The sequence below is a fragment of the Myotis myotis genome, unplaced genomic scaffold (genome assembly GCF_014108235.1).
Source record: "Myotis myotis isolate mMyoMyo1 unplaced genomic scaffold, mMyoMyo1.p scaffold_m19_p_11, whole genome shotgun sequence".
Lineage (NCBI taxonomy): Eukaryota > Metazoa > Chordata > Mammalia > Chiroptera > Vespertilionidae > Myotis > Myotis myotis.
This window is the reverse complement of record NW_023416315.1, coordinates 51,805,535-51,824,098: the sequence shown is the minus strand read 5'-3', so window position 1 is coordinate 51,824,098 and position 18,564 is coordinate 51,805,535. Positions and strand designations below refer to the sequence as shown.

Sequence of the window (18,564 nt, the reverse complement as noted above, 5' to 3'; positions counted from 1 at the left end):
GGGAGGGAGGGAGGGAGGGAGGAAGGAAGGAAGGAAGGAAGGAAGGAAGGAAGGAAGGAAGGAAGGAAGGAAGGAAGGAAGGAAGAAAGAAAGGAAGAAAGAAAGAAAGAAAGGAAGAAAGAAAAGTTCAGTTGTATAAATGGGCATCTGACACTTTTATTGGACAAAAATGCTTAGAGATCACCTTTTGGGAAGTCAGGCCTGGCCTAGAGGCCATAGGGCTTCCAGACAGTCAGGTAATGGCCTGGACCCCTGTGAGGTTGTACATCTGGAGATATAACTAATGTTATGGAATGAGAGATCTGGGGGCTTAGCAAATTCCTTTATTGCTTTTTACTAGAATTCTTATCACTGAAGCTACTTACAAAGTTCCATGTTTCTAATAACATCAGCTTACATTAGCCATTCTAAAGGGAAATAAGGAAGAAGGCAATTGCACGCCCTTGGGGAGGGATAGATGCTGAAGAGAGAAAAGCCCAAGGAGGCAAAAACAGAAAGAAAAAGAAAAAAAGCAGAACCAATCAGAGACACCCAAACCACCTGGAGTTTTTCTACAAAGGAGCTTCTTTATGGCTCCAAATTTACTTTATAGGTGGTTGCATCCCAAAGACAATGAATTCTGTGAGCCACAAACTTTGTCCTGCCTTTCAATATTGTTATATTTTATTTACTTAATATCTAACACTTCTAAGTATATAATATGTGCCAGGCACTGAACAAATTGTAGCAAAGATTTATGTTCAACTTGAACAAGGAATTCATTACTTGGCTTTTTAATAGCTGCAGATAGCAGCATAACTTAGTAATGCATTCTGTGCTATCCACCTACCTTTCAAATCCACTTTGATAACACATAGAAAATTATGATGCAGGGCCAATTATAATCGCAAATTTAAACCTCTTTGCCTCCAGAGTACAATGGAGCTTTCTTTGAAAACTGGATGCCTCTCAAATTTTATCAACCAAAGAAAAATAACGAATTACATAAGCCTTGGACAACAAAAACTTAATTTCATATTATAGGCACCTAATGGGCAGTGTAAACAATAAGGCATGCCAGACAATAGAAAGGAATAAAGGCATTTTGACTATAATGTCAGTACATGTGTTGCAAATTACTACTGGAATGTCTGGGTTTTACAAAGTGACGTCTATGTTTTGGTTTGTTCAATACTTTTCTTTTTAAACATAATTTAATTACATGTTTTTAAAAAAATGTTTCCAATATACCCACAGCTTTCTGGCCACCAGTCATATTGTTAATACATCAAGGATCATGAGTTAGATAATACCACGTATAATGTAAATTCACGTTTCACAAAATTCTGTCAAAGCCTTGCAGATACCATTCAGAAATGAAGTCAATTCTCCACCAATGAATCTCAGAACAAGGGGAAGCAGCAGGACATCGTTAGAGGCGCCAGTGCAAATGGACTTATCCCGATTCAAGTGCAGAGCCATCCCACATCGTTAGGTGTATTAATTAACTCCAGATATTGGGAGTGAACAACCCCCTTGCCAAGCGGGGACTTGTTCTGGCGCCTTTATCTTTCCTTCCATCACTCATTCAGTCAATTCATTAAAGCCTGTTTGTTTCTCCCAGGTGCCTCCTAATGAGTTTCATTGTTTTGTTTATTGGGCTTGTTGGCTCACAGATCCCTTTCACAATTTTCCTCGGTTTCTGATGGCTCCTTAAGCACCAGTTTGGACCAGCCCATTGGCGACTAGTGCTGTCATAAACGTAAAAGTGTCTTGACTAAGAAGGACTTTGGAGAATAAGATGGGACAGAATGACAAGGGGAGGGGGAGAAAAAGGCCAGAGCGAATGCCATCAGGTGCCTGTGTTCCTTGAAGAAACCAGCAGGTGGTGGCAACACCTCGCGGGAGGCCCCAGTTTAGCGCCGTTGGAACCCAAAACAATAGAACCCCGTTGCTGCCCGGGGTTTGAGCAGAGGAGAGGGGGTGGGCGGAAACACCTTTCCTGGCGGCGCCCCCTCCGTTCCTCACCCCTTCCAGCCGAGAACTCGCGGAGTCCCTTCCATCGCTTCTCATCCCCGTGGGGGAGGTTCTCACTGAGGAGCGGGCAAGGGAGGCGGCACCCAGAGGTGCAGCGACTTGCCCGGCCATGCAAAGCCAGGCACCGACATCAGGACTTCCCGTAAGACCCAGGCTTCCCTGCCCTTTGGGGAGGGGAGGGTTTGAAGCCCCAACCATGACAAAGAGCCAGGGTCACAAGCGGGGAGAAGAGTTTAAAGGCTGGAGCAGAGACACATTCATGCCCACGCGCCCCCTCCCTGGCTGCCTAGCACTCCACAACCCTGTCCCCTTTGAGATTTCTGTTTGTCTTTCCCTCCACCCCCGGCTTTTCCTTCTTTTTTTTCTCAGCTCACGCCCACCTGAGTTCAAACCAGAGCAGGAACTAAGACAGTGGGTTTAGTTCCTAGAGTTGAAAAGGAGAAGCAGGGAAGGGGAGAGGGCGCGGGGGTCTGGCCAGGTTGCCGCCCGGCCCGCCCCGACCATCCTGCCCCGCTCTCCCGGGCCCCGGACCCCATCGGCCCCGGGGTGTTAACGCATCTCCCAGGTGCTCGGATCCCCGCCTCCGCCCGGCCCCTCGCGCGTGCCCCCCTCCAAGCCCACGTCCCTCCGCCCCGCGCTCCCAGCCTGGGCCGGGAGGGAGGGCGGGCTCGGCTCCCCGGAAAAGGGGAGAGCGAGGGCGGCAGCAGGGGCCGGAGAGGGGCGGGCCGGGCTGGGAGGGACGCGGAGGGGCGGGCTGGGCTGCGCTTGCTCCAGCCGCCTCTTGGGAGCCGAGCCGCGGGCGGCGGGACCCGCGACCCAGCTGGGCGACGGCCAGCGCGACTGGGGCTCCGCACGAACCCCGGAGCCCCCCGCCCCTCCGAGCAGCAGCCCCGCCGCCAGCCCCCGCCTCTCGGCCGCCCCGAGCCCCAGAGACGCGCCGCGCCGCGCGGGCGCACCCGGGCAGCGGAGAGCGGGGTCCCCGCACCCGAGCGGAGGCGCGGGCGGCGCTGGGCCTTGGGGGGCGCAGACCTGCGGAGCCTGCGGCCTGCGGAAGGTGAGCCCCAGGGTCGCCGGCGGTTGTGGAGGGTGGGAGTCGTTGTGCCTGGGGACGGAGGAATTAAGGTTTGCAAAATAGAGGGTCCCTCCAGCCAGGGCCTCTGCAGATGCTCGGGAGGCCTCCTGGGGGTGCCGAGTACCCCTCCCTAGGGGAGAGCCGAGTTCGCGAGGGGATGCGGAACTAGCCCACCGGGCTCCCTTGCCCTCTTAAGTAGCCTCATTGACACCCCCATTACCCTAGCTGCTACTGCCATCCCCACTGTGTTTGCAGACACTCCTCGGGCTCTGACATGGGGGTCCTGCTTTAGGGGTCCTCGCAGAGCCAGGCTCCCGGCCTTCTGCAGAGGTTTGCCCACCCCTCCAGTGGCATCTCTCCAATCCCGGTGGAGCTGGGAGGAGCCAGGAGGTTAATCCCACACCTGCCCCCAGCTCCCCCCAGCTCTACAGCTCCCCACCGCATCACCTTAGGTAAGTCAGCCATGTGGTGGCAGAAAGGCTTGATTCCTGCTCCCCAGCACAAACCCCAAGTTGCACCAAAGTCTACTGCTTGCTGCTGCCCCAGCCCCGCCCCCTCACTTTCTGTCTGGGAGCTTGGCCTCGCTGGCCACCACCCACCAATCTTGGCTGTCTGGTACCCTCTCTCCTCCCATCCCTGGGGGAGCTGGCGTGGGCCCAGCATAGCCTAGATGTTGTAATGTCCCTGGCAGTGCCCGTGGAGAAAAGCTGCTGGGCCTGTTCCCAATCAGTTAACCTGGGCCAGGCCCTCCACTGCCAGGGAACTTGACTCAGACTCTGGAAAGGGAGATGCTGGTTCGGTGGGAAAGGGGCTGTGGGACTGTGGGCACTGCCGGGAAGCTGTCCAAGTAATGGGACACTGGGGGACTGAGCCATACTGGGAGCTGTTCAGAGGGGCCACTTGGCTCCTTCAGGTCAACGGACCTTTTCCATCACAGGAAGATTAGGGTGGGGGTTCCTGTACCTACCTAGTGGGCTAGGGGGAGGACTCCTTTGGAGTCTTGGTTCATGTAGGGTGCAAGAAGATGGCTGGCAACGACAGCTGTGGCACCAGGATGCTGGGGAGCAACAGGCAGCCATGGCTGAGCATGGGAAGGGCAGGACCATTCCTCCTTTGGGCCAGCTGTTCTCTCCCAGCTCGTCACCATCTCCTGAGCTGGGCCGTGTTCACACTGCAATCCTTACCAGGTGGAAGGAAGGAGGAGCAGAGTTGGGAGGAAGGGGGTTGGCCACCCCTGGTCTCCCTTTCTCTTTCCCTGCTTACGTCCCTCTCCCAGCCCAGGTGTTCCTACAGAAGCAACTCCTGGGGCAGAGGGCAGTTCACCGGCAGACTAGAGGTGGAGTAGGGCTCATGGGCATCTGAGGGCCCGATCTGCACTGATGGGCATGTACACACACACACACACACACACACACACACACACAGACACACACACACATACACACACATTCGTGCATACCTCCCAGCACCTACCATCTACACCCATCTCACCTCATATCCACTCCCTTACACTCTTACACTTGCTCTTACAGGCACTGATCCTGGCACTCATGTGCTTCCCACCACAATTTCCACTTACTCATCCCTGTGCACACGTACCATTGCCCCAACACCCTCCCTTATGCTCTTTTCCAGAGTCATGCATGTCCCCAGTCAGTGCACAGCCAGAGAGGCTCATTCTAGGTGGCCATCTGGTTAAACCCAGACACTGCCTGCATCTTAAGAGCCTCCCCCAGCTCCACAGTGGGAGGCACATTCATCTGCATCCTCATGCTCTAGGGGACATTCTCAGGGCTGGAGGCCTCAAGGGACATAGGACTGTCCTTGCTAGGTAATCCACAAATTGGCTTCTCCAGCCAGGACAGAGACGCTGGAGCCCAGATGGACAGCCACCTCCTCACTGTCTGCTCTGGATGCTGCCTTAACGGCCAATGGGATCCCTTACAAGGCAGGAGGCCAGAGCTCGAAGAGAGGGTGCCTGACACCAGGTCCCAGGTGGAGATTAAAGGGGAGAGGCTGCAGCATTAAGCTGAGCAAGGATTATACTGGAATTTCCTGGGCGTTTAAACAGCTGCTGAAGAGGACAGAGGGCAGGGCCTGTGTGCTGACCCCTCCCACGCTGACCCTGTGGCTAACAGGTGTGAGGACCAGCTCAGTAACCACACCAGACACGAAACCATTGGTCCCTTTGCCCTTGGGATCGCCATTCACCCCGCAGGCCCCTGCAGCCTGTTTTGCTTCATGTTTCTGTCTGAGCTCAGTATACAGCAGTGCCCCTTGAGTGTGTCCCAAGTGTCCAGTCCCCTCTGGTCCCTTCTTTCCTTTTGAAGTCACAGTTCTGACATCCTGTAAGAGAAGTGTGATGTTATCAGTGAGACAAGGTGAACTTCTTGGAAGAAAAGCTTAAAGAAAATCCAGGGATAAAAGTTCTTTGCTTTTCTTGTTGACATTTCTTTGCTCATTCATTCCCAGCTCCTCCTGCCTCTCCATCTCTGCTTTCTTCTTGTAGTTAAAATTTCTAGATATTTTGAAAACTAGAGGGTAAAAAGGAGGAAGGATAAAATATAAATATAAGCTACAGTAGTCTAGGTTTTATAAATATGTCCCCTTTTTGTTTAGATTTTAGTCTAGATTTTAATTATGCGATTCTTGTTTTAATTATAAAAATAAGATATGCTCATTGTAATAAGAAAAATAATTCAAATATATGTAAGACAAAGTTAATGCCTTCCCCTCAGTTCCTATCCTACAGTAACCAATTTTAATGGCCCAATATATCTTCTGCCATACCTCTTCCAAGCTTATTTGGCTTAGATTATTTAATTTTTTTAAAAATCTACTCTGTGGATTGAATTATGTAAACTATATTAAGTCAGCTTGGTTTGTTCATAACATTATCACATTTAGCATACTTTTAAAATTCTTACAGACTTACTCGTGTTTAAATCTTGCAGTTTTATAGATGACTGAAATCATAGGCTATGATTTATAAGCTAAGATTCTACACATCTTTCATCTTTGCCAGCTTCTGAAACAAAATACAATCCTGATGCTAAGAAACTGTCATATTTTTGTAAACCAAAGACATGTAGTGGGCTTGTGGATGTAGAGTCTCTACTTATATGAAAAAGGTACGAAGTGATATAGCCATTAAAGGAGCTGAGAAAAAAAACAAAAGACGGGAAGTTACAGAAGGCACTTTTTGTCACAGGAAACTGTCTAATCCATCTCTTTTTCTGAGCTATCATTTGACAGCAACGTTTCTGCTGCTTCTGGTGTTTGATATTTTTAAAAGCATGTATACATCTGAAATGTGAAAGTTTTCCTGATTGGGATAAGATTTTTTCCTCTTTCATGGGTTAGAGGATTTCTAAACACTGGCCAATTCCTTTCACTAGTTGGAGAGGATAGAGTCTCAAGCAGGCCACAAGGAAGAGGACCAGAAAGATGTCCTAGTCCTCAGCCATTTGAAAAACCAAGTTCTAAGTCCTGCTTGTTTATTATTCGAGGCACATGCATGGAGCTTCCATGTTCTTGACACTTACATTTCTGAGTTTGGAACTTGTCTCAAAAGAATCTGCAGTGGTAGGAATTCACTGACAGCAATTGCTTTCATATCTTAATAAGGTTTCTTCTTTCTTCTATTTATTTTAGCCATAGAGATGCGCTCCAATTCTTTTCGGCTGTTAAAAATGAAAAGACTTAACTTATCTGGTTCCTTTGGTAAGCAAGAACTGACCTAACAGCCTAGTCTCACTCAGATACACCTTTTTTCTCTCTAGAGAAACCTGTTTATAATCTTCAACTTTCTGGATCCAAATCTAAAAGATGTCCTCACCAAATAGCCAAACTACACTTCTGGGTACTTTATTATCTTCAATCATTTATTTTTTTTTATTTTTTTTTATTATTATTAGTTAAGGTATTACAAATGTGTCCTCATCCCCCCCATTAACCCCCACCTCCCCCCCACACACACACACAAACTCATGCTCCCATCCCCTCGTTGTCCATGTCCATTGGTTTGGCTTATATACATGTATACAAGTCCTTCGGTTGATCTCTTCCCCCCACCCCCGCCCTCCCCTACTTTCCTTCTGGGGATTGATAGCCTGATCGCTGTTTCTCAGTCTTTGGATCTGTCCCTTTTCATCAGTCTATGTTGTTCTCTATAATCCACAAATGAGTGAGATCATGTGGTATTTATCTTTCTCTGACTGGCTTATTTCACTTAGCATAATGCTCTCCAGTTCCATCCATGCTGTTGCATTCAATCATTTATTTTTAATGAATATTTTTGTTCTTAGTAAAATTTTTAAAAATTACTGAAGTGGCGATCCGTATTATTCTTTCCTTTCTGATTCCTCTTGAGGACAGAAGCTGAGTGGCTTTAACATGTCTCGTAATTGCTTTTGCTCTTTTCGGAATTTCTGGAGCGAGGCCAGCTTCATGTTGTCATTAGGATGCCTGCTAAAGCGATGCATGCACACCCCACAACAACCACAGCCACTGCGTTATTTGTATTGTGTGTCATCGCAGCAAATGCTTTGCCATTCCTAATCTTCCAGAATGTTCCATATTTTACTGCTGGTATTATCTGCATTGCAACTTTTCTTTCTTTGCTGCTTGCCCTTCAAAAAAAAATATCATTGAGATGTATCTAAAGTGTTTTTTATCCCTTCTCCATGACTATTTGTCTAGTTTATCAGTTTGGGAAGACCCAGTGCTTCTAGTTTCTTCTTTATACAGATTCCAGAATGCATCCATGCTCTCACTGAAAGAGGCTATTTTAAAGAATAACTGCTGGGCAAATGGCACAATGCCTTCATTGTTTAAAGATGTTCTGCAGCAATTTTCAGTTTTTGATAAGAGTGTTCCTAAAGACTTTCTGGCCCTGGACAGATTCTAGTTGGTTTTGGTGAGTCAGGCATGTCTCCAAGTTAAGCCATTGAGAGTTTGGGGGTGCACCTTCCCTGTGAATTAGTTCAGGATAGTTATTAAACAGCCTGTGGTGATGGGGCCATGCTTTTCACTTCATGATCTCCCTGTTCTCCTTGGAAGCATGCATTTAATCTGCGCATGATTCTAGTAGCATTTACAACAGTATTGGCAAAGAACCTTTGTTTCCCCCCAACTTTACTGAAATACAGTTGACATATATGAGTAACACTGTGTAAGTTCAAGCTGTGCAATGTGATGATTTGAAAATGCTTCTTTATTGCCTCCATATGCACTATGTTGAACTCTCTAGGTCAGTGGTCGGCAAACTGCGGCTCGTGAGCCACATGCAGCTCTTTGGCCCCTTGAGTGTGGCTCTTCCACAAAATACCACGTGTGGGTGTGCACGTACAGTGCGATTGAAACTTCGTGGCCCATGCGCAGAAGTCAGTATTTTGTGGAAGAGCCACACTCAAGGGGCCAAAGAGCCCCATGTGGCTCGCGAGCTGCAGTTTGCTGACCACTGCTTTAGGTAAATGTCAATGCTGGTTGGTACCCACCACACATCAGCTCATACAGATGTAGAAATGGTGTCTTTTCACGGTAACCACATGGAGATAACACTGAAGATTTCATCTTACTGTATAGCCAGTATTACCAGAAAAAAAAAAGTAGATTTGTAGAAATCAAATCATATCTATCAAAGTTGAATATAGTTTTATTTTAGCATCATTGTGAAATGTGTTGTTTTCACCAGCACTGTGGATCCCAGGGCCACAAATATCCAGGAGGACACATGTTCCAACTTTCAATTGGCTTTCTTTCTTTCTTTCTTTCTTTCTTTCTTTCTTTCTTTCTTCCTTCCTTCCTTCCTTCCTTTCTTTCTTTCTCAGTCCTGTGCCTTTTGAGCAACATGAGTGTTTTCTTCTCAGCAGAAATAAATGGGATCTGCTGCTCTTGTCCATGCCACTCATGGACTTTTGAGACTGAGCCATGAGGAGAGAGATAGGTCACCACTAATCTCTAGACCAAGAAGCAGGAAATTCTGAGCCTGTTTGTTGTCACTGTGACCCTGGAAGCAGTCATGCCTCCGGGTCCTGGGCTTGTGGGCTGCAGTGCGTGCTTCTGAGGGCTCAAGGGCGTTTTATATGAAAGGGTAGCTTATTACATAGTCATTCATTTTGAGGGCATGCACACTATTTCGATTCATTTTACTAAACAGCTATTATACAGATTTAAAGAAATTGATTTTTAATAAATGATTTATTGAAAAGATAGTATATATACAAGATTTTTTAAACAAAAAAAAATTAAAGGGAATACAGTGGGTATGAGTCTTCCTCATACCAGCTTGCAGCTGTCCCTCCAACTTTCTCCCTACATTTTGTCTCTTCATCATAAAGGACCACCCATGGATATGGACATCCTTAAATTTCCAATCAGGAGCATGCTTCATACTGTTCCTCACTGGACTTTCACTTGGAAATTATTTTCATATCAGTACATAAACAGTAGCTCTTATTCCTTTTGAAGGTTGTGCCATAAATTTTAAAAAAAAAAATTTCCATTACATTTGACATACAATATCATATTAGTTCCAGGTGTACAACATAGTAATTAGACATTTATATATCTTACGAAGTGATCTCTTGATTAGTCTAGTACCCATCTGAACCATACATAGTTATTACAATGTTATTGACTGCATTCCCTTTGCTGTACTTTACATCCTCATAAACCATCTTTCTAATGATGTATAGTAACTTTATAGTCTTTTCCTTTACAAACAGTTCTGCAATAAATATCCTTGTTTGAACATCTGTGCAAACAGATCCAAGTATATGGTTCCTGGAGGACAAATTCATAGAAGTGAAGCTGCTAGGCAGACATCACCAATTGTCCTTCTAAGAGCCTGTTCCAAAATTCCTGAACCCCTAAGCGCAGGAATTCTCACAGAGCCCATTTTCCATGCCTTCTCCAACTCATTGCACTATTCATCTCATAGGACAAAATGGCATGTCCCTGTTGTTTCAAAACGCCTTCCTTTCATTGTGAGCAAACTAGAAGCATCTTTGCATATATTTAAGGCATGTATTAATTGTCTCCCCTTGTGGAGAGAGGACCTCAGTATGCCAGACCTCCATAGCTCTCTCCTTCCTGGATATTGGCTCATTTCTTAGACAGTCTTCACTCCTAGGTCTCTGTGCATCTGTTCTGGCACCCACCCTCCCGTCATACCCTACAGCTCTCCTTCAGCAGTCCCTCTCGCTCCACTGCCTTTCTGAGATGCCTGGCATATCCAAATCTAACGGGGGATGGGAGTGTGGGGAGGGGGGATTGTGTGTCCCCAGTGAAGGAGTAGCTTTTAACTCACTTGCTTTTAATGAGAAGAATCTCCCGATTCCCAGCACAGGGAGGCTGGAGTAAGGAGGAAAAGAAGAGAGTAAATGAAGAAAAAGAACTGAAATAGCTCCTTCCAGAATAAAAGACTAAGATTGGCCCAGAACTAACTGCCCTGTGCTCTAAGAGGGAGGAGGGCCATGGGGGACAGGAGCCACCCGGCACATGGCCCTCCAAGACTGTGGGTCTGGCACCAGTCAGGTCAGGGGAGAGTCAGGTCCTGCTCTCACCCCAAGGTCATGGGTGCTGCGACAGTTTGAGAGCTATAGGAGGAGACCCAGGTTGAGGCTTTGGAGGCTGGGCCCTAATGAAGAGGGCATTTACCTCCCCCGGCCTCTCTGGTCCTGTCTCCCTAGGAAGCAAGTTTGGCTGCAGTCCCCAGTCTTGCAAAGCAGCAGCCCTGCCTGGGTACAGGGTGGCAGCCAGAGCAATGGTGGGAGCCCCGAAGATGCCCCATGGCTGCTGAGGGTGCTGCCCAGTCAGGGAGTGGAGTGGCGGGCATGGTGTGCAGCCTCTGGGTCCTGCTCCTGGTGTCCTCTGTTCTGGCTCTGGAAGGTAAGAGGGAGGGGGCACTGGAGAACCCCCACTTGCTATTACAGATCCAGCTCAGGTGGGAAATGGGAAAGATTCAAAGAAGGCAGAAAAAGACCAAGGACATCAAGAGGGGGGAAGGAGTGGGGAGGGTTTCAGAGAAAGGCTCCCCAGTCAGCTGTGCTCCTGCTGGTGAATTACAGGGACCAGGGAGGGAGATTGTTTTTACTCCTGGGAATGAGCTGGGGGTTAGCAGTGCTGGTGGAGCCTTGGCCAGTGCTTGTCCCTTCTTATCTCTGGGCAGAGGTATTGCTGGACACCAGCGGAGAGACGTCTGAGATAGGCTGGCTCACCTACCCACCAGGTGGGGTGAGTGTCACTTTCATTCTGAACCCGTGGCCCTGCCCTCACCCTTCTCCCTGGAGGGTGGAACTGGGGAAGGAACCCCTGGGTAGGGGCTTTCCCTCCAGAGGAACAGGGCTTTGGGGTATCCTTTACCCTGCTTTGCATGTCATTCATTTTAAGTCTCAGAGGAAGAGATATGCCCCCTTCCTGCACCCTCCAAGTCCTGAGCTGCTAACACCCATCACCGCCCTCCCCTCCCTGCAGTGGGACGAAGTGAGCGTTCTGGATGACCAGCGACGCCTGACTCGGACCTTCGAGGCCTGTCACGTGGCAGGGTCCCCGCCAGGCATCGGGCAGGACAACTGGCTGCAGACACACTTTGTAGAGCGACGCAGCGCCCAGAGGGCACACATCCGACTCCACTTCTCTGTGCGGGCTTGCTCCAGCCTGGGTGTGGCCGGGGGTACCTGTCGGGAGACCTTCACACTGTACTACCGCCAGGCGGAGGAGCCCGATGGCCCCAACAGTGTTCCAGCCTGGCACCTCAAACGCTGGACCAAGGTGGACACGATTGCAGCGGACGAGAGCTTTCCTGCCCCCTCTGCCTGGGCAGTGGAGCCCCATGGGCCGGGGCCAAGGGCTGGGCTGCAGCTGAACGTCAAAGAGCGGAGCTTCGGCCCCCTGACCCAGCGTGGCTTCTACGTGGCTTTCCAGGACACCGGGGCCTGCCTGGCTCTCGTGGCCATCAAGCTCTTCTACCATGCCTGCCCCTCCGTGCTCCGTGCCTTCACCTCTTTCCCTGAGACCCAGGCCAGTGGGGCCGGGGGGGCCTCCCTGGTGGCAGCCATGGGCACCTGTGTGGCTCATGCTGAGCCAGAGGAGGATGGGGGTGGCGGCCAGGCCGGGGGCAGCCCCCCCAGGCTGCATTGCAATGGAGAGGGCAAGTGGATGGTTGCAGTCGGAGGCTGCCGCTGCCAACCTGGGTACCAGCCTGCACGTGGAGACAAGGCCTGCCAAGGTGAGACCCTAGCCCCCATATGCTTTTCTAAGATCTCCCACCTGCCCTGACCTTTCAGCTCCTTTCCTGAATACCCCAAACTTCATTTTGTCCCCCGAAGGTTAGGATTAAGCTACTTGAGGGAAGGACTCCTCTTTTATTTCCTAAAGCACACGAACTCTCATCCACTCATCTGAAAATTTTAGCACCTTCTGGAGACTTCCGCAGCCATTGCGGAGGCTCCTAGAGGTGCAGGCCTGAGAAGTGATGGAGATCAGAAGGAGTTGAACTCCTGGGTTATCGTGGGATGGGGTCCTTTGTCCGTATTTGCCCTGTATTTGGGGTGGGCTCATCCCAGGTCCAGGTGGCCAGGATGCAGGTGGAAAGCAGTGAATCCCAGCCGAGGACTAAGGAGAATGATTCTGCCACAGGTGGAGGTTGCAGCAGGCCTCTGCAGAGGGAGGTTATGCAATCAGCCTACAGACACCTACCTCTGGTGCTTGGCCTGCCCGTAACCCCCGCCCACCTCACTTTTCCATCAGTGGAAATGCAGTTCCACCCCAGTTAAGTGGCAGAAGTAATCTCTGCCTGAGGGAGGGAAGGAGGGAGGAGAGAGCTGGGGATTCCATCCCAGGAGGAAGGAGGAACCAGCCCAGTGTGGGGGCGCAGGAGGGGGGTATTGCCTGAGCTGAAGCCTCCACTCTCCTCTGCTCCTCAGCCTGCCCAGAGGGGTCCTACAAGGCCTTGGCCGGGAACAACCCCTGCTCCCCGTGCCCGGCCCGCAGCCACGCCTCGGAGCCTGCAGCCCCCATTTGCCCCTGCCGTGAGGGTTTCTTTCGGGCCAGTTCTGACCCCCCACAGGCCCCCTGCACTGGTAAGTCCCCCACCTACCCCAGGGGTAGAAACAGGACAGGGAGTGGGGCGGGAAGAGGGGGATCCCAAGGGCGACAGGTGGGGCTGTTGTGATTGGCGATGACTTTTCTTTCTTCTGTGTCCTTGGTTTCCTCCCCTACCTGCCTTACCTGTCTCTCTCCCTGACCCCATCCCACCTGGTCCACCTCCTGCCTCTCTCCTCTCACCTGCCTCCTCTGCTTTTGGGCTCCACCCCATGCTGTGTGTCTCCGCCCCTGCCTCCTCCCTCCCTCAATCACCTCTTCTGTGGCCCTTCCCGCCCCTTCCGGCACCCAGGCCCTCCTTCGGCTCCCCGGGAGCTTTGGTTTGAGGTGCAGGGCTCCGCGCTCATGCTGCACTGGCGCCTGCCCCAGGAGCTCGGCGGGCGCGGGGACCTGCTCTTCAACGTCGTGTGCAAGGAGTGCGGAAGCCGCCAGGAGCCTGGCGGCGGGGGCGCTTGTCACCGCTGTAGGGATGAGGTGCACTTCGACCCCCGCCAGAGGGGCCTGACTGAGAGCCGGGTGTTAGTCGGGGGGCTCCGGGCACACGTACCCTACATCTTGGAGGTGCAGGCCGTCAACGGAGTCTCAGAGCTCAGCCCCGACCCTCCACAGGCTGCATCCATTAATGTCAGCACCAGCCACGCAGGTGAGCCTTTTCCTCCGCCTAAGGCCTTACCTCGGCTCCTTAGAACCCCTCCTCCACTCCTGTCTTCCGCCTACTGACTCCCCACCCCAGTTCCCTCTGCAGTCCCGGTGATGCACCAGGTGAGCCGGGCACCCAACAGCATCACAGTGTCCTGGCCGCAGCCAGACCAGACCAATGGGAACATCCTGGACTATCAGCTGCGTTACTACGACCAGGTGGGAAGGGATGGGGCATCCCTGTAGGGCTGGAGGGAACTTGCAGTGTCCCACCCTGGGGCTAGAGGGAGGAGGGGGGAGGGGGGAGGGGGGTTCCGAGGTGCCCAGGAGCCCTGAGGAAGTGGGAGGGGCTGGAAGCCTTTGAGGGCTGGGTCAGGCAGACAGGGAGTGAGTGGCTGTCCCTCCAGGCGGAAGATGAATCCCACTCCTTCACCCTGACCAGCGAGACCAACACAGCAACCGTGACACAGCTGAGCCCCGGCCACATCTATGGCTTCCAGGTTCGGGCTCGGACAGCCGCAGGCCATGGCCCCTATGGAGGCAAGGTGTATTTCCAGACGCTGCCTCAAGGTGAGAGGAAGCCTGGGTGGAGGGCACCAGGGGTAGTGAGGAGAGGCCCAGGGCCCTGCAGGCCAAAGGCTGTGAGGGGAGTTCCTGGCTGAGCTCCCATCTTTGGCTCTGTGGGTGTGTGTGGGTGAGTGTGGATGGGTGTGGGTGGGTATGGGTGAGTGTGGGTTGGTGTGGGGGAGTGTGGATGAGTGTGGGTTGGTATGGGTGACTGTGGGTGGGTGTGGGTGAGTGTGGATGAGTGTGGGTGGGTGTGGGTGAGTGTGGATGAGTGTGGGTGGGTGTGGGTGAGTGTGGGTGAATGTGGTTGGTGTGGGTGGGTGTGGGTGGGTGTGGATGGGTATGGTTTAGTGTGGATGGGTATGGGTTGATATGGGTGACTGTGGGTGGGTGTGGGTGGGTGTGGGTGAGTGTGGATGAGTGTGGGTGGGTGTGGGTGAGTGTGGGTGAATGTGGTTGGTGTGGGTGGGTGTGGGTGGGTGTGGATGGGTATGGTTTAGTATGGATGGGTATGGGTTGATATGGGTGACTGTGGATGGGTATGAGTGGGTGTGGTTGGTGTGGGTGGGTATAGTTGAGTGTGGATGGGTGTGGGTTGGTATGGGTGACTGTGGGTGGGTGTGGGTGAATGTGGTTGGTGTGGGTAGGTGTGGGTGAGTGTGGGTGGATGTGGTGTGGGTGAGTGTAGGTGGGTGGGTGTGGGTGAGTGTGGGTGTGTGGGGGTGAGTGTGGGTGGGTGTGGGTGGGTGTGGATGGGTGTGGGTGAGTGTGGGTGGGTGTGGATGGGTGCGGGTGGGTGTGGATGGGTGTGGGTGGGTGTGGGTAGGTGCACTTTCATGTGAGGCCTTGACCTCCTGTGATTCTGGGCCACTGGTTCCTCAGGTGAGCTGTCCGCCCAGCTTCCGGAAAGACTCTCCTTGGTGATTGGGTCCATCCTGGGGGCTTTGGCCTTCCTCCTGCTGGCCGCCATCACCGTGCTGGCTGTTGTCTTCCAGAGGTGAGCCCCCCCCTCACCATGTCCCCACACCACCACTCTGCCTCACACACCCGCCCTGGAAGCCCAAGGCCCAATGCAGAAACCCCCACACCCAGCTCTTTCTTGGGACCCATGCAGAGGTGGGAAGGAGGGACCTGGTCTCAGGCTGCCGAGCAGCCTGTGTGGGGGAAGGGGGAGGAGGAGTGTCATTCCAGGACTCTGGTTTGACCCTCAGGAAGCGACATGCGACAGGCTACACGGAGCAACTGCAGCAGTATAGCAGCCCAGGTGAGAGATCTGGGGGGAATGGGGCCCAGTTCGGGGGTGCAGAGATGAAGAGCTGGGAGCTCAGGCCAGAAGCATACCAGCCAATGTGGGCTCCCCTGAGTTTGAGGGGACCAGGGCATGCCTGCAGTGTGGGGGCAGTCTAGCCTTGAACTATATCCTCATAATGTACCCCACGCACCTACAGGGCTTGGGGTGAAGTATTACATCGACCCATCCACATACGAGGACCCCTGCCAGGCCATCCGGGAATTTGCCCGGGAGGTGGACCCCACCTATATCAAGATTGAAGAGGTCATTGGGGCAGGTACTTCAACAGCAGAGAGGGTGGGCCTGGCAGGATTCCTTTTAACCATGAGCCCACTGTCCTTCCTTGACCACTCACTGCCCAACCTACAACTGTCCCCCCAGGCTCCTTTGGAGAAGTGCGCCGGGGCCGGCTGCAGCCCAGGGGCAGGCGGGAGCAGGCTGTGGCCATCCAGGCCCTGTGGACTGGAGGTGCCGAGAGCCTGCAGATGACCTTTCTCAGCCAGGCCGCAGTGCTGGGCCAGTTCCAGCACCCCAACATCCTTCGGTTGGAGGGCGTGGTCACCAAAAGCCGGCCCCTCATGGTGCTGACTGAGCTCATGGAGCTGGGTCCCCTGGACAGCTTCCTCAGGGTCAGTTGGCCTGGGGGAAGGTGGAGAGCCCTTGGGTCTGGGAAAGTGTGCAGTTCTAGACTGTTCCAGGGGCAGAGCCCTATACCTTGGCTCCCTCCTGCCCACTTCCAGTGTTCTTCAGCCTTCATTCCCAGGCCATTTTCTGATTCCCAAACCCCCACCCTCTCATGCTAATGTCTGCTATGCATGTGTGGAGGTTCCCACGTAGTTGCTGACCTCTGCCCTCTGCCCCTCAGCAGCGGGAGGGCCAGTTCAGCAGCCTTCAGCTGGTGGCCATGCAGCGGGGAGTGGCCGCCGCCATGCAGTACCTGTCCAGTTTTGCCTTCGTCCACCGAGCGCTCTCTGCCCACAGTGTGCTGGTCAATAGCCACTTGGTGTGCAAAGTGGCCAGGCTTGGTCACAGCCCTCAGGTGAGAACAGTCTGGGACTCTGCATTCTTCAGCGGTTGCTGGAGGATGAGCCAGAACCTGGGGTGGGGACCTTGGGCGGCATATCATTGTGTATGAAGGGATAAAGCTCACCTGTGCTTCATCCAGGATAGAAGCCTGGGCAAAGGGAGCATTAAAGGATTTCAGGACTTGAGAAGAGGAAGGTGGGAGACCTCAGAAACCTAGAACCACTTCCTGCCTTTCCCCTAATGATCACAGGTACTCTAGAGTCAGAGCAGCTGGGCCCAAATTCTGAGCACTCCACCCTAAGCTCTGTGACTTTTTGCCCAAGTTCATATCACTTGATGCCTCAGCCTCTACAAAATGAAGATATCTACCCTGCAGGGTTGTTGTGAGGATTAAGAGAGAGGCTTGATGTGAGACCTTTGACTCACGTCTGAGCACAGAGTAGTTGCTCAATAAATGTGACTGTTGTTGTGATTATCGCTATTGGTACTTTTAACCCTACCCCTCAGGGCCCAAGTTGTATGCTTCGCTGGGCAGCCCCAGAGGTCATTGCACATGGAAAACATACAACATCCAGCGATGTCTGGAGCTTTGGGATAGTGATGTGGGAAGTGATGAGTTATGGAGAACGGCCCTACTGGGACATGAGTGACCAAGAGGTGAGCTCTTGACCTAGACATCGAGGCTTCCCCACCCCTGATCCTTCCCACCCACCAGCCTCACAGACTCCCACATTCTAAGACCTCCATTCTGTGATCCATTCCCTCCCTAAGATCTCATGGCTCTTGCTTTCTGTATTTTTAAGTTCCTTCACCAGTGTGCCCTCATGCTCCACCTGATCTCAGCCCACCCCCTTACTTAACAATATACTCTTTCCACTTACAAGTTTCCCTCGCCATATTCTTCCTCTAATCCCCAGGTGCTAAATGCAATACAGCAGGAGTTCCGGCTGCCCCCACCTCCAGGCTGTCCTCCTGGACTACATCTACTTATGTTGGACACTTGGCAGAAAGACCGTACCCAGCGTCCCCACTTTGACCAGTTAGTGGCTGCATTTGACAAGATGATTCGCAAGCCAGACACTCTGCAGGCTGGCGGGAGCTCTGGGGACAGGTCTGGAGCTTGGGACTGGAGCCTGGGAAAGCCAGGGAGGGTCGATACAAACCAAAAAGAAAACTGAGGAGCTGGGGCTCGGATGAAGAGGGGACTTTGACCTGCCTCCCCCTTCCCCCTTAGACCATCCCAGGCCCTCCTGAACCCTGTGTCCCTGGACTTTCCTACTCTGGATTCACCTCAAGCCTGGCTTTCTGCCATTGGACTGGAGTGTTACCAGGACAACTTCTCCAGGGGTGGCCTCTGCACCTTCAATGATGTGGCTCAGCTCAGCCTGGAGTAAGCAGGGAGAGGTGGGTGGGGGAGCCTCTGGGCCCTAGGCCAGAGTCGTGCCTGGGATCTTGGAGACACTGGCCCAGATTTGATCCACTCCTTCCCCACCAGAGACCTGCCTGCCCTGGGCATCACCCTGGCTGGCCACCAGAAGAAACTGCTACACAACATCCAGCTCCTGCAGCGGCACCTGAGGCAGCCAGGCTCAGTGGAGGTCTGAGACCCTGGCAGGAAGCTGTGACTGACGCTGCTTAGGACACAGCTGGGACACAGGTCCAAGGAGGGATGTGGGAGACATGAGCCAGTCTCCGTCTTGGCCTCTCATGCCCAGCCTACTCAACCCAACCTTCAGGATGCTTCCTTCTCCTGCCCTCTGTCCCTTCCCACACTCCCTCCCCACATTAAAGGGAAAAAAGGGATTTTGCAAGTTGGAGGTGTGGTGAGGCCTCAGTCTGCAAGCCC

The 18,564-nt window shown here is 52.4% G+C and overlaps 1 protein-coding gene across 6 annotated transcripts; it reads left to right on the top strand.

Annotated features, from left to right (window-relative positions):
- Positions 1-2,781: 2,781 nt before the first annotated feature.
- EPHB6 (EPH receptor B6) lies at positions 2,782-18,533 on the top strand. Of its 6 annotated transcripts, none has more exons than XM_036328496.1 (18): positions 2,782-3,070; positions 3,381-3,540; positions 10,783-10,981; positions 11,262-11,326; positions 11,567-12,320; positions 13,018-13,173; positions 13,488-13,838; positions 13,929-14,053; positions 14,242-14,404; positions 15,275-15,398; positions 15,613-15,665; positions 15,850-15,969; positions 16,074-16,321; positions 16,558-16,731; positions 17,226-17,375; positions 17,636-17,829; positions 17,953-18,108; positions 18,214-18,533. In XM_036328496.1, the coding sequence occupies exons 3-18, from the start codon at positions 10,882-10,884 to the stop codon at positions 18,320-18,322; spliced, it is 3,042 nt and encodes a 1,013-aa protein (XP_036184389.1). In that variant the 5' UTR covers positions 2,782-3,070; positions 3,381-3,540; positions 10,783-10,881; the 3' UTR covers positions 18,323-18,533. The 6 variants fall into 6 exon arrangements, with proteins under 6 accessions (XP_036184389.1, XP_036184387.1, XP_036184390.1 ...); XM_036328494.1 differs by having other exon boundaries at positions 3,344-3,540; XM_036328498.1 differs by having other exon boundaries at positions 2,783-3,070; positions 3,344-3,540; positions 15,284-15,398.
- The last annotated feature ends 31 nt before the right edge of the window (positions 18,534-18,564 follow it).